The sequence below is a fragment of the Colius striatus genome, chromosome 1 (assembly GCF_028858725.1).
Source record: "Colius striatus isolate bColStr4 chromosome 1, bColStr4.1.hap1, whole genome shotgun sequence".
In the NCBI taxonomy this organism is placed as follows: Eukaryota; Metazoa; Chordata; class Aves; order Coliiformes; family Coliidae; genus Colius; species Colius striatus.
The window spans coordinates 50,249,059-50,263,046 of NC_084759.1; the positions used below are offsets into that span (position 1 = coordinate 50,249,059).

At 39.1% G+C, this 13,988-nt stretch overlaps 1 protein-coding gene across 12 annotated transcripts in view; it reads left to right on the forward strand.

Moving 5' to 3' along the window:
* Positions 1 to 13,988, forward strand: part of GPC5 (glypican 5) — a 659,030-nt gene that overhangs the window by 129,277 nt on the left and 515,765 nt on the right. For all 12 annotated transcript variants that reach the window (XR_009818701.1, XR_009818699.1, XR_009818702.1 and 9 more), the window contains exon 4: positions 10,769 to 10,902. Coding sequence is in view for 7 of the 12 variants with exons in the window: in XM_061996002.1 (XP_061851986.1) it covers positions 10,769 to 10,902 (134 nt within the window). In the remaining 5 variants the exon portion in view is untranslated. The remainder of the gene's footprint in view (positions 1 to 10,768; positions 10,903 to 13,988) is intronic.

Genomic DNA, 13,988 nt, shown 5'->3' on the forward strand with positions numbered 1-13,988 from the left:
AAGTTCTGGTTTGAGTTGACATGCTAGATATCTAACTCTGCTTTGGCACCATGGCAGGCTTGTCTGAATTTGTCCACTGAGGAGCTGGACTGTAAGTAGGGAAGAGGATCTAAGAAGCTGAAAATGGTGAAGTCTGATTCTTTATATTTACAGAAAGAGAAGAAAGGAGGCTTTTCACTGTTTTTCCAAAGCCAAGTAAGAGTCGTGAGTAAGTGTAAAGGAAGAACTCAACCTTTCTGTCAATTGTGTATGTGTTTTCTCTACTTTTTTTTTTTTTTCAGTGTGTAGCAGAATAACTGTTCACAAAGAGAGCTACTGATGTGAGCAGACTTCTGTTATCTTAGTTGACCCTTAAATCACTACCTACCATTTGTACTGGAAAAGAAAAACTTGGTTGGGGCAAATCCAGGTATTTTGAAGCAAATTAGTTTTTCAGACTATTTGCACTCTGAAATGATATAAACATGTATGAGTAAGTGATCATCTTGTACATTGCAAAACATCTTCAAAGAGAACTGGTTCATCCATGTCCAAATAAGAGGGTGAGGAGCCACTGAAGTGCTTAATACACAGATACAGGAAGTAAGACCACTAATCCCATGAGATGTAGTTTGGAATGAGGGAGAAACATTTAGGTTGCCTGAAATGATAACCACATAGTGGGATTTATTCCCTCATCTCTTTTTTCAGATGTTTTTTGATTCTTTATTGTCCTGAAAAGGTGACCCTCCAATCATCTAAGGCATTGTTGACAGTGTCTTGTGCTAAATGAAATAATGCATTATGACTGTTACTGTAAGTGAGCAAGGTTTTATTGACTTACATAGAATCATAGACTCATAGAATGGTAGGGTTGGAAGGGACCTTTAGAGATCATCTGGTCCAATATCCCTGTAGAAACAGGACAACCTAGATCAGGTCACATAGGAACATGTCCAGGCGGGTCTTGAAGACCTCTGAGGAAGGAGACTCCACAACCCCTCTGGGCAGCCTGTGCCACTGCTCCCTCACCTGAACAGTGAAATAGTTTTTTCTTAAGTGGAACTTTTTGTGTTCCAGCTTCATCCCATTACCCCTTGTCCTGTTGCTAAATACCACAGAAAAAAGGGATGCCCCAACCTCCTGACATCCACTATTTAGATATTTATAAATATTAATGAGATCTCCCCTCAATCTCTTCTTCTCCAGACTAAACAGCCCCAGTTCCCACAGCCTTTCCTTATATGAAAGATGTTCCAGTCCCCTGATCATCTTGGTGGCTCTGCACTGGCCTCTCTCCAGAAGTTCTCTGTCCCTCTTGAGCTGAGGAGCCCAGAACTGGACACAGGACTCCAGATGAGGCCTCACCAGGGCAGAGTAGGGAGGGAGGAGATCCTCTCTCAACCTGCTGACCACACTCTTCTTGATGCATTCCAGGATGTCATTGGCCTTCTTGGCCACAAGGGCCACAATAGCTTTGTTGCAGAGCTTACTTCCAGAACTGCTCTTCTCTTCATCATTTTGGAGCATGAATTGCAGCTTGCCATAAAGTGCAAAGACATCATGGAAATCCACTGATTCAATCAACTTTTTTTGCTTCAGAAATTCTTTATGTCTTGTAATATGTTGGGTTTTTTTGTTTAAGTGAGTTACATGCTGGATAGAGGTTATACAGGCCCATTTCTGCTTTCACTGACAGACACATTTCTGCAGAATTTCTTCTGGTTTACACAGGTGACTCTGGATAGACTTAGACTTAATGAACAATTCCACCCGAATCAGACAAGAAGGTATAATGGTAGCCCACTATGTCAGAGCTATACTTTCAGGGCACACAGAAGTAAGGAGCAATGAAGTGTATTTTAACCACAAGAGAGTATAGATAAATCAGTCTAACTAGACACAGGCAGCTGATCTTTGGAAGGGGCTACTGCCGGTTTTGTATAATTGCTTTTCAGAGGAGAACCACAGAGTGTTTTCACCAAACTTAAATGAAACACCTTGGCATCCACTGAAGCAGACTTGGACTGGGAGAGCTGGCAGCCTCTCACAAGAAGCAGTTTCGTTGAACTGCCTTTGAAGGGTTTGAACTGGCAGTGCTCTATTCTGGCTGCAGGGTAACTTGGCTGAGAACATTAGGATTTCCCCTGACATTAAGCCATTAAAAAAAAATCATTTCCTTCTCTCCCATCCCCAATCAGAAGGAGAAACTATTTTTGCTGCCAGACTGGCTGAGGGTTAGTCTCTCATGAAAGGAGTAGCAGAATTAAAACCATTAAAGGTTTTAGTAATTAAAGAGCAGAAGACACAAATTAAAAGTGTATTAAATAACTCATATTTAGTGGGCTATTAGATTTTATTTTACAATCAGTGCCTGCAAAATTATGAAGGAAATCAGAGTTAATTAGAAAATTACAAGTTATGAGAAGAGTCTCAAGAACTTGAGCTGGAGCACTGGCTTTGAAGGAGGAGGATACAAGTCTCAGTCACATGCAAGTTATGCACTGTGGCTCCTAGAATCCAACTGCTAGGAATGGTAGTCTTCTGCAAAACTGTTATTAAAAAATTAAAGAAACCTGGTTTGCAAGCTTTTAGCAGTTTTGTCTCTTCCTTGGTTCCCAAAAAGGTATACAGCAATGGCACTGATACTGCACTAGTGCCAAACAAAGCGGAATAATTAGTTCAGTATCTCCAAGTTGTACTTTTATTTATATATTGCAGAAAATTGTTTTCCTTATTTTTTGCTGTATGTAATCCACCCATTTTTTTCTGAATGATGCTACCACAGCTTTGCTGGTGTGTGGTCTGGAGTGTGCATATCTGCAGTTTGCACTCATCTTTGCTTAATACTTTCTGGTTGGGTGTGAGGCAACCTGTTGCATTTGGCAAGGTTGCCTTGGTTTGGTTATTTCTTGAGCTTGAAACCCTTCCAACTCTGTCTCACTTGAAAAAGTATAAATGCACTTTTCATGTATCACATGAGCTTTTAATTACAATTTTCAATAAAATTGCTTTGAAATTGTCGTTATTTGGGAAGCCCATTTAAGGTTTATCTCACAGGTGACTACAACTTGAGTGTTTAATAGTTTGTGCAAGCATTATTCTAAGTATCAGCTTTACTCTGTAGTTCTCCAGGCTGTTTGTTCACAGTGTTTTCCCTTTCAGCTTGTGTTAGACTTTCTTTTGCAAGTTCTGTAAAATTCTTAAACCTATAGATGACGTTTATAAAATTTTAAGTTACTGCTGTAACTTCAGAGTTTGCTTAGAGTTCTGGGTGCTTAAGATGTATTGTCAAGAGTCCTGAGGTTACAATGATGAAAAAGAGCCAACTAGTCAAAGTCAACACAAAATTTACAAAAGAAATGATACACAATTTCTGCATTATTTTCCCGTGTTGTAAACACTGCTGTGAGGGTGACGGAGCACTGGAACAGGCTGCCCAGATGGGTTATTGAGTCTCCTTTTCTGGAGACATTCAAAACACACCTGGACGGATTCCTGTGTGACCTACCCTAGGTGGTCCTGCTCTGGCAGAGGGGTTGGACTAGATGATCTTTTGAAGTCCCTTCCAACCCTTAAGATTCTGTGGTTCTGTGATTTCACTGTCGTTTACTAAAGCAATCTCATTAATGTTTTTTTCCTGTTTTGAGGGAAAAATAGCCTGTTGTACCAGATGCTTGCTCTCCTTGTTTTCAAGAACTGAATTTTGCCTCAGTAGGGAATACTTTAATCTTCTGTGCACCTGTGCGTGCTCTCACATATCAAAATACATTTTTCTTTGCAACAGAAGTTTGATATTGAATAAGCAACTGTTACTAGCAGCGAACGATAAAACCAGAAAGTGTTTGGAAATACTGAAATGCTGGTGCTCCCTCTTGTGTTTAACGAAGAGAAGACAAACCAGTGAAGTGAGCTTAAATAAGTGAAATTGGATGGCTCCTGCAGCGGGAGCTCAGCTGGAGATTACTACAAGTTAAAAGGAGAAGCTAATGTTATCTTCATTTTCGCCTGTTTAAATGATCAGAAAGTGACAAACTCTTGTCTTGCCTGGTGACAGAGAAGCCATCTTCTCCTGTGCTCCTCACAGAGGCTGGCTGGCAGAATGAGGTGCAAAAAAGAACATATCCTGTTGATCTTTTTTTTCCACCTCTGTCACAAAGCCATCTACCAAAAGGTATTACACATACACCTGCAAGAATTAAACCTCAATCAAGGAAACTCCTTAGACATTTAATGCCTTGATTTCTTGATTAATGTTTCAGATAGTTCGATTTGTAATCTGCTGCTGGAAGTGTTTTTGACTTACCAAGAATCTGTTTCTCAAACAAACTAATCACTTGTGTATTCCTAGAAAATAAAATAAACTTAACCATGTAACAAGTGCATTTTCAAACAGTCTGTTCCTGCCATTTAATTCTGGCTTTGGTTTATAGTTATTAGACTTCTGCTGTCAGTTTGCTCATGAGTGTTTGAGAGGATTTAACTGTAAGAAATGGTGGTAGATTTGTGATTTGATAGAACTGAAAGACTAACTCAAACATGTATTAAATAAAAGGGGTCGTAAATGCTTATGTGGACCACAGCCACACTGGTGGCTTACAGGTCTGAGAGACTGTCAGTCTAGTGAATGCTTGATACATATCTCATTTTCAGAAAGTCCTGTCTCTGTATATCAGCAACTTAAAGTGCTTGTTACACTTAACAAAGCAAGCATGAAACAGTTAAACAGAAAAGGCAATTTTCAGACTCCTGGTTTTGGTTCCCAAGAGGTTTTGGATCCAGAGAAGTGTTTTCTTCCCTGTTACCCTATGAACAGTAGTAAGAACTAGTGAAATAGACTGCAGGCACACTGCTCATTGTTTCAGCATATTTCACAACAGCCTCTGACCCAAGGTGAAGCAGACAGTCTCAGGATTCCTGACACTTAATTCTAGCACAATGGAAGCGTTTAAAGATTACAGCATAGCCAATCACAGAGACTCGGCATATCTGGTTCAGTGAGCACCACAGGACTGTTAGTCCTTTCATGTAAAATCCTTTCAGTAGAATTGCAGGTCTGAAAGACCCATTTTGATAGTGAAAAAAAACCAAAACACCCCAACCAAAAAAACAAAGAATGTGGCCAATTTCTTCTGTCAATGTCAATTTAGAGGACAGTATCTCACCATGATTGATATGAAGCTCACATGGTTGTCCGGTGGTCTGTAAATGTAAAGGATATGATGCTCCAGTTTTCCAAACTGTAAATAACCATAAGTAGACATTCTGCAGAATTGCACTGAGCAAAATCAAACTGCCATAAAGTTCATGTGTGGCACTAATTGCAATTTAACTGCGTGGTTATTACAAGAGGTTTTAATTAACCCAGTCATCACACTGGCATACAAATTGTGCGTAATAATAGCATGCTGAGTATAATGACAATAGGTTTATCTGAACTATGAAAATCAGGAGTTTTATCGTTTTCTGAGGTTTCTTTTTGTGCCCTTAAATACTATACAGGATTTAAGAACATTTGACCAAAAGAAAAAAACAAACAAACAAAACAGAACACCACCTAGTAAATTGCTGAGGATTGCCTGGTTTAAAATTTATAGCAGGTTTTAACACTTCCTGAAATTCAGTGAGATGTATAACTCTCTCCTGAATAATCTTTCCAGTGATTTTTCAGCCTCTCTTTCCTCAAGGTATTCTTGGTCTCCTTTGAGAATTGTTTTTGCTGCTTTTTTAGGATTTGATGTTTGAAGCCAACAAAAATGCTCAGTCTGGAAACATTCAGTGGGAATACCCATTCACTGAAACTGGAAGATAGTAGGAATATATTCTGATCCGAAGTTGTTGTTAAATGGTCATTTGTAAGATCATTACTGCAGTGAGTAGAAAAATTTCTGGGGGTGGGAAGGTGGAAAGAGGGGTAACTGTTCAGTATTTTTTAGTGTTTTGAATCCCAGTGTGCTGGTGTATAGTACAATACAGGCATTTTTAGAGTAAGTTTGTTTTCAAGGGACTTCGTAGAACTTTAAAATAAATAATTCTTATATTTGCATATTTTTCAAATGAAAGCCCTTATCCACAAATGCTTCCAAAACCAATTGCTGTCCAAAGGAGGCATACAAAAAAAAGAAAATCTGAACTTGCATGAGAAATACTGTGGTTAGGATTAAGAAAACAGTTAACTGGAAAGCTCTATTTGGGTAGTATCGTTAAGTGTTTAGCTTTGTTTTATTAGTGATTGGAAAGATGTTTTGAAGATGCTTTTTAGAATGTCTGTAGCACTCCTTGGGAGAACGTGGTTAACAACTAATTGCTGATGCTTTCCTTTGCAGAACTAGAACTGTTTGAATTCGACATAAGGCATTTGACACCATTTCCCACAGCATTCTTTTGAGAAATTGGCTGTTCTTGGCTTGGATTGGCATACACTGTCCTGTGTGAAAAACTGGTTAGATGGTCAATGGAGTTAAATCCTGTTGGTGGCCAGTCACAAGTGGTGTTCCCCAGGGCTCAGTACTGAGACCACTCCTATTTAGCATCTTTGTTAATGATCTGGATGAGGGGATGGAGTGCACCCTTAGTAAGTTTGCAGATGACACCAAGCTGGATGGAAGTGTCAATCTGCTTGAGGGTAGGGAAGCTTTACAGAGAGATCTCTGGGCCAAGGCTAGTTCCATGAGTTTCAGTAAGGCCAAGTGCTGGGTCCTGCACTTTGGCCACAACAACCAGCAGCAGCACTAAAGGCTAGGGGAGGAGTGGCTGGAAAGCTGCCAGGCAGAATGAGACCTGGGAGTGCTGATTGACAGTGACTGAATATGAGCCAGCAGTGTGCCCAGGTGGCCAAGAAGGCCAATGGCATCCTGGCCTGTGTCAGGAATGGTGTTGTAAGCAGGAGGAGGGAGGTGATCATTCCCCTGTACTCGGCTTTGGTGAGGCCGCACCTTGAATTGTGTCCAGTTTTGGTCCCCATTCTACAAGGAGGGACATTGAGGTGCTGGAGAGGATCCAGAGGCGAGCTGTTAAGCTAGGAAAGGATTTGGAGGATGTCTCATATGAGGAACGACTGAGGGATCTGGGGCTGTTTAGCCTGGAGAAAAGAAGACTTAGGGGAGACGTTATTGCTTTCTAGAACTACCTGAAAGGAAGTTGTAGTGAGCAGGGGTCAGTCTGTTCTCTCTAGTAACAAGCAATAGAATAAGAGGAAACAGCCTTGAGTTGTACCAGGGGAAGTTCAGGCTGGATATTAGGAGGAAATTTCTTTCCTGAAAGGGTTGTCAGGCATTAGAACTACTGCCCAGGGAGATGATGGAGACACCGTCCCTGGAGGTGTTTAAGAGAAGATTGGATGTTGTGTTTAAAGAAGTGGTCTAGTGGTTGATAGGTCTGGAACAAAGGCTGGACTTGATGAACTTAAAGGTCTCTTCCAGCTGAAATGATTCTGTGTGAGACTATTCCCTTCTCAAAGTTATGATCACAATCTGTAAGAGCACTGAACGAGTTTCTAATTGGAAGGTTAATTTTGCAGTCTAAAGACTGAAAATTAAGAAACAATGTGGGTAATGGGTGTGGTTCTGGTCCTTCAGAAAACACAGGTAATACAACTAAATAGTGTTACAGTTGTACAGTGTCCTCATTCCTGGAGGTGTAAAGAAGGCATTAAAAAAAAACCAAAAAAACCACCACAAAACCCCCAAACCAAGTATTACTATGGAAAGTGTATTTATCTGTTTTTTTACACTATCATCATCCCTGTACTAGAAAATGAAATAATGACATTTTGATTTTAAATTATTTTGCTCACAGACAAAAGCTGTGCATTTTCCAGCCTTCCTAGTGTAGCTGAATGCATATATGTAGTAGGTGTCTGGAAGATCTTGGGTTGTAACGCGAGGGGTGGAGGGTACAGAAGAGGTGGGCACGGCATAGAGGGAGAGGAGGTGCTGGTGTTAGCAGATAAAGGCACATGGTGTAAACAAGGGGTTGGAATAAAGTATCATCCATGCTGAGTGTGTGGTGATCTTTATCCCCTCAGCAGGGTGGGCTGAGTGATCCGTGTGGGGGGCCTGGTGGTGTTGCCGGTAGCAGCAACAGATGTATTTTTTTCAGTTTAGTATAACTAAAGTATATAATTTCTTTTCGTTACTTTTTTCTTTTTTTTTTTTTTCCCTGACCCAACATACTGGTGCTCATCTGATTATGATCTGTGTTAGCCAGTGAATCATCCTCACTTTTTCTCCTGTCAGCCTCCCACCTGAACACGGTCAGTCTCTGAGCGTGCCTGGATAGCTAAGGTGCCTCTTTCACAGAATCACACAGAATCACGGAATGGTAGGAGTTGGAGGGGACCTTTAGAGATCATCTAGCCCAACCCTCTTGCTAAATCAGGTGCACCTAGATAAGGTCACACAAGTATGTGTCCAGGTGTCTCTTGAAAACCTCCAGAGAAGGAGACTCCACACCCTCCCTGGGCAGCCTCTGCCAGGACTCCCTCACCCTCACAGTAAAATAGTTTTTCCTTACGTTTAAATGGAACTTCTTGTGTCCCAGCTTCTTTCCATTACACCTTGTCCTGTCACCAGATAGAACAGAAAAAAAGGATGCCCCAACCTCCTGACACCCACTGTTTAGATATTTGTAAATCTTAATAAGATCCCCTCACTGTCTCCTCTTTTCCAGACTAAAGAGCCCCAGATCCTGCAGCCTTTCCTCATAAGAAAGATGCTCCAGTCCCCTGATCATCTTGGTGGCCCTGTGCTGGACTGTCTCCAGAAGTTCTCTGTCCCTTTTTATCTGGGGAGCCCAGAACTTGACACAGGACTCCAGATGAGGCCTCACCAGGGCAGAGTAGAGGGGGAGCAGAACTTCCCTCCTAGATACATAAGGCACTTAAGACCTACAATAACCAACACACCTAACCCACGCCTGTCATATTACAGAGTCTCTTTCTCAAGCATCTGAATCCAGCTCTTCCTGTTAAACCTTTTTTTTTTTAATGTTCTTGATAAGACAAACTAAGAGTGTATGACTAGCTGGAACTGAGGCAACCCAAAACAGCAGTTTCTTTGTCATTAAAGCTGATCATTCGCTTAATGCTCCCCATATCACATCAGTGAGCATAAGACAATATGGTCAAAAGGACACAAATAAAAAGACAAAAGCATTTTTTATCTCTGGTAGATCTGCATTATATTAGTGTAGATTGGCTGATGGGATAAACTGCCACAGAGGCTCACAAAATGCAGCACTGAAAGAGCAGGCTTGCAGGATGGATGAAGTCTAGCAAGAGTTAAGGCTTTCAAAGGTCTTTAACCATATGTCCAAGGACAATTATCTTGCAGGTAAATTCATGCACCTCATTTGAAAGAGATTAAAACTATAAATTGAATGCCTAAATTAAGACATGTTAATTGCAGCCAAAAAGGACTATTCACTTCCAACTGTACCCTCACTTTCAATTCTTGAGGTGAACACCTATTCATATGTAGTAATAATACTGATCTTTCTTTTAAGCAAGTGTATTCAGTGTCTTTCATTATCACCACTTACACCATGCATAACAACAAAGAAACTCATCAAAATTAGATTTGTTAATTTCCTTTGAAATTTAAAATGTATTTCTTAACTAACACTACAGCAGTTCTTAGTTGGAAAGCTGTTCCCTAAAACTTGCACTTTTCTATTTAAAGTGTGTGATGGTAGCTTGAAAAATTAGATTTATTTGCTTTCTCTCTTCTTATGTTTGAAGAAATAAAATGAAACAGGAAACAATCTTTGTAAAATAACACGCAACCTTTCCTCTTTCCCATGATAGTGTTTTCAATATGTTTCTGCTTCAAAAATTGGGTCCAAACAGTCATCTTTTCTCTCCCTTTTTCTCTTAAAAAGTTCACTACCTATTGAAACCAAGTTTTAATAAATTGCTAGAGTATTAGTTTTTCAGTAGTGCATGTGTGGTGGCTTACCCAAATTATGTGCTGTTCAGTCTGCCTAATATCTTGTCTAATGTGATCCCCAGCATGCAGTATCTCTTATTTAATAAATATATATAGCCCTAATTATTTTATTCAGTGACTAGGAAGAATAATGAGCTATGAATGTGAATTGATATCCTCTATCATATAAAATGTTCAGTATCACATTTTACAAAGAAGAAGATAAGAGTTAATGTGAATTTGTCTCTGTTGACATCTAGATCATAAAGCCAGACGTATAAAATCCCTTGATATTTCAATCATTTATGATCCAAATCATTAAACTTACATCTTGGATCATTAAATTTACAATTTGCAATATTGTAATGCAAGTTTTCACAGTGCTAACTGTTCACTATATACTCTGAGTAACTGTGCTGAACGTGCCATAATAATTCATCAGCCCTGAAAGAAATCACAAAGCTCAATGCATACTGAAAATGTGATATATTACAGAAAAAAATGGAAATATACCACTGTCCACAACACAACATGTTCTCTGAAGGTACTGCTGATGTCTGCATAGCAATACATGCAGGAAAAAAACACAATCAATAAAATATATGTGGTGAATCACTATACACCTGGTATTCCTTCAAAGGAGTGACTTTATTTGGTTTTTTTACTGTAAAATGACTAGTTATGTGTTTGCTGCATTATTGTGGATATAGTGTTGAACAGTATGATAATTAATTACACTTTTCTTAGCTTATTATCCACAGTACTTTCTTTCTTATTAAAATGGACTTAAATTAAATGGAAAGACGTGTAATAATTTTTGTTTATATGTGTTCTTTCCTTCTTGTGGCTTTTTTCCCTTTTAGGTGAATAAGGTATGTGGACCTCCTGTAAGGAAGCCTGTGCAGTCTCCAGGCTGTTTGTTTGATCAGAACAAAGATAATCAAGGATTGAAGATGTTTTCAAGAGACAGTGAAGAAACCCTTGCCAGCAGAAGAAAGTAAGACATTAGTTTTACAGCCAGAAAGAAAGAATAAAGTAAGCCATTACTTTTACAACAGAATAGATTATATTCAGTGCAGTGGCATGTATTACTAGAGAATAAATAAAAGCTGCAAAGAATGAAAAACTTCAGCAATACAATGTACTCTGTTCTGCTTTGGAAAGAACAATTTCATAACTAGATTTATTTTCTGGAATAATGGACATATGACCAGAGCTGTTTAGAGTGATTTGAAGTATTTTAAAGAGCAGATAACACTGGTAAAATATGAACATTAGCTCTATCTTTACCTGTAATTTTTGCAAATTACATTTAATTTGCATATCAGGAGGCATTTAAAAAAAAAAAAGAGGAACAATGAGGGGCTAAATCTTGAAGTCTTTGTTCAAGCAAATTCAGATGATTTTTTTTTCCTCTATTTTGCCAGTATATGATGAAATGAGGTTACTGCAAAGGCCTGGAGATTCGATTTATACTTGGCTCAGCATTACAGGGTAAAATTTGTCTAACTGAGTTAGTTGTTTAAGCTGACGTCAGCTGTTGACACAACTATAAGCACCCTTGTATCCCAACTGATCTTCCATTGCCAAAGATGATTCAAATGTCCTGTGAGTTGCATATTCCATCCTTCTACAGGTGTCCTGGGGATATCTCTAAGACCAGCCTGTGTTCACTCAGATCTTTAATGACCATAAGGAATATTAGCATTGTGAAGACAAAGGACAGTATTGCAGTTGAGAATAAAGGACCTATTGTGCAAAGTTAAAATCAGAAATTTCCTTTCTATCACAGTGTTTGCTAAAATACAGAGAGGTTTTCTTTGACCTCTTTTTCTTTCCATTTCACTTTGCAGTGCAGAAAGAAACTGAAGTGAGAGATTTGCAGGGAGTAATTGCTCACTCCTGATGTCTGGGGAAGAAAATGTGCCTCTGAGCTTCAAAAGCAGACCATCCTTGATAGTGGAAGGTCCTTCATGTTCCAAATAGTGAAATAAAAAACACAAGGAAATACAGGATTCAGAGAACATTGTGGAAAGAGGTGGAAAACAAAAGTTTGCGTTAGCCAGCACAGAAGTTCACCGGGCAATACCGATTATACAGGCACATTTTCTCTGTGTTACATAGCTAAGCAAGTTCTTGATGTTTACTGATAGCTAGCGCTCTGCAACCATGAAACTGTATTCTCAAATCTCACTTGATACAGGACTATTCCATGGTTCAAAAAAAGTGGTGTCTGAACTGAGCTCAGGGAGATTGCCCAAAAGACCTGAAGGGGCACGAGAGACAGCAGGAAGCACAAAGCAATGTTGTTTTCCCATGACTTACACTTGCCTGAGATGCTGAAAACGCTTAATGGCATACAGTATGTGCTACATCATAGTAAGGGGAAGGGGGAGAAGGTTTTAGATCCACTGACACAGATTTCAATTCAACAATTTTGTAGCTGATACCAACTTCATTTGCTGCCACCTGGATCACCTCCTTCCTTATTAGTCACAATTGCTTTATATTTCACTTTATATCCCCATGGCAACTGTTACAATTCCTCACATGGAAGAGTGATTTCAGCAAGTGCTTGCAGCTTACTTTTAAGGAAGTGCTGTTCTCTAACTCCACTTTATTTACCTTCCATGTACTTCAGAGAATCATAGAATCCTAGAATGGTAGGGTTAGAAGGGACCTTTAGAGATCATCTAGTCCAACCTCCCTGCAGAGGCAGGTCCACCTAGATCAGGTTGCATAGGAACATGTCCAGGCAGGTCTTGAAGACCTCCAAGGAAGGAGACTCCACAACCCCTCTGGGCAGCCTGTTCCAGGGCTCCTTTACCCTCACAGCAAAATAATTTTTTCTTATATTTAAGTGGAACTTTTTGTGTTGTCCCAAAACAAGTCAACAAAAAAGATTTCCTGAAATGTGTGACTCTTAAAGTTTCTTGATTTCCTAACACTTTTCAGATGCATCTCCAGTTGAAAGCTTACACTTTGAAGTACATAGTGGACTGCCTCTGCCTGAACTTTTCACAAATTGTTTTTATCATCAGACTTAAGATGGTATTTCCTAGCACTGTGTGGTACAAGAAGAAAAGGAAATGTCTCTGTGCTTTTGACACTAAAAATTGTTAGATGAATTTAAAAAAAAATTCAAAGCAGAACCTTCCATAGTAGCATACAAACTTGAAAGTATAGAATGCTTTTTCCTCCAGGACTTTGCATTGCAGACAGCTTTTTCCACTGAGAATGAAATTCTAAAAAAAAAAAAAAAAAAAAAAAGAGGAAGAACATTTCCAAATAAACAGAAAAGAAGTATCTGCAGTTTCCACTGACTGTAATTGCACATTTGTGCTCAGCTGCCTATAATTACATGCTATCTGGTCTAGAAGATGATGTTGTGAAAATTGACATTCATACCATCTGCCCTTGTAACTACTTTGATCAGACATCAACAGGGGCTGAGATCAGTTATTTCTTCTGTATTAACTTCAGCTTTGCCTCAGGATGTGTTTATTAATAAGCTGAATGACCTGTCTGTTAGTCACGGTTTGTCACAAGATATTATGGCAGCTATATTTATTTCAATTTTTACATTTTAGTTGGATTGATTGTGCAGAAGAAGAAATTCCAACTAATTACTACGAGAGGACTCTCTAAACAGTAGTTTTCATCCAGAATGTAAAACCAAAGCATAGACAAAATCAAAATCAATCGCACTCAATGGGAAATGTGGGAAAATTGCAATCATACTGTGCACACTGGCTGCAATTTTGGGGATGGAAAAATACGAGATATGACTATTCATGGCTGGAAGATTGTGGGTGAATCACATCTACATATTTAAAATGTATTGCGCACAGGCAATTATATGATGCATAGTCAAAATTGACCCTACCTGAGATTTTCAGAACTGCAGTTTTAGACTTAGTAGGGCACTCATGTCACATTTAGTAGGCATAGGGAATCTAAATAATAGTGATTTGTGTAAAATATTTCCCCTACAATTGCAAGAAAGAGCATGTGGCTTTTAAAATGATGGATTGTATATAATCACTCGTGTTTTAACTGTTTTATTTTGGAGTAAGCAATACC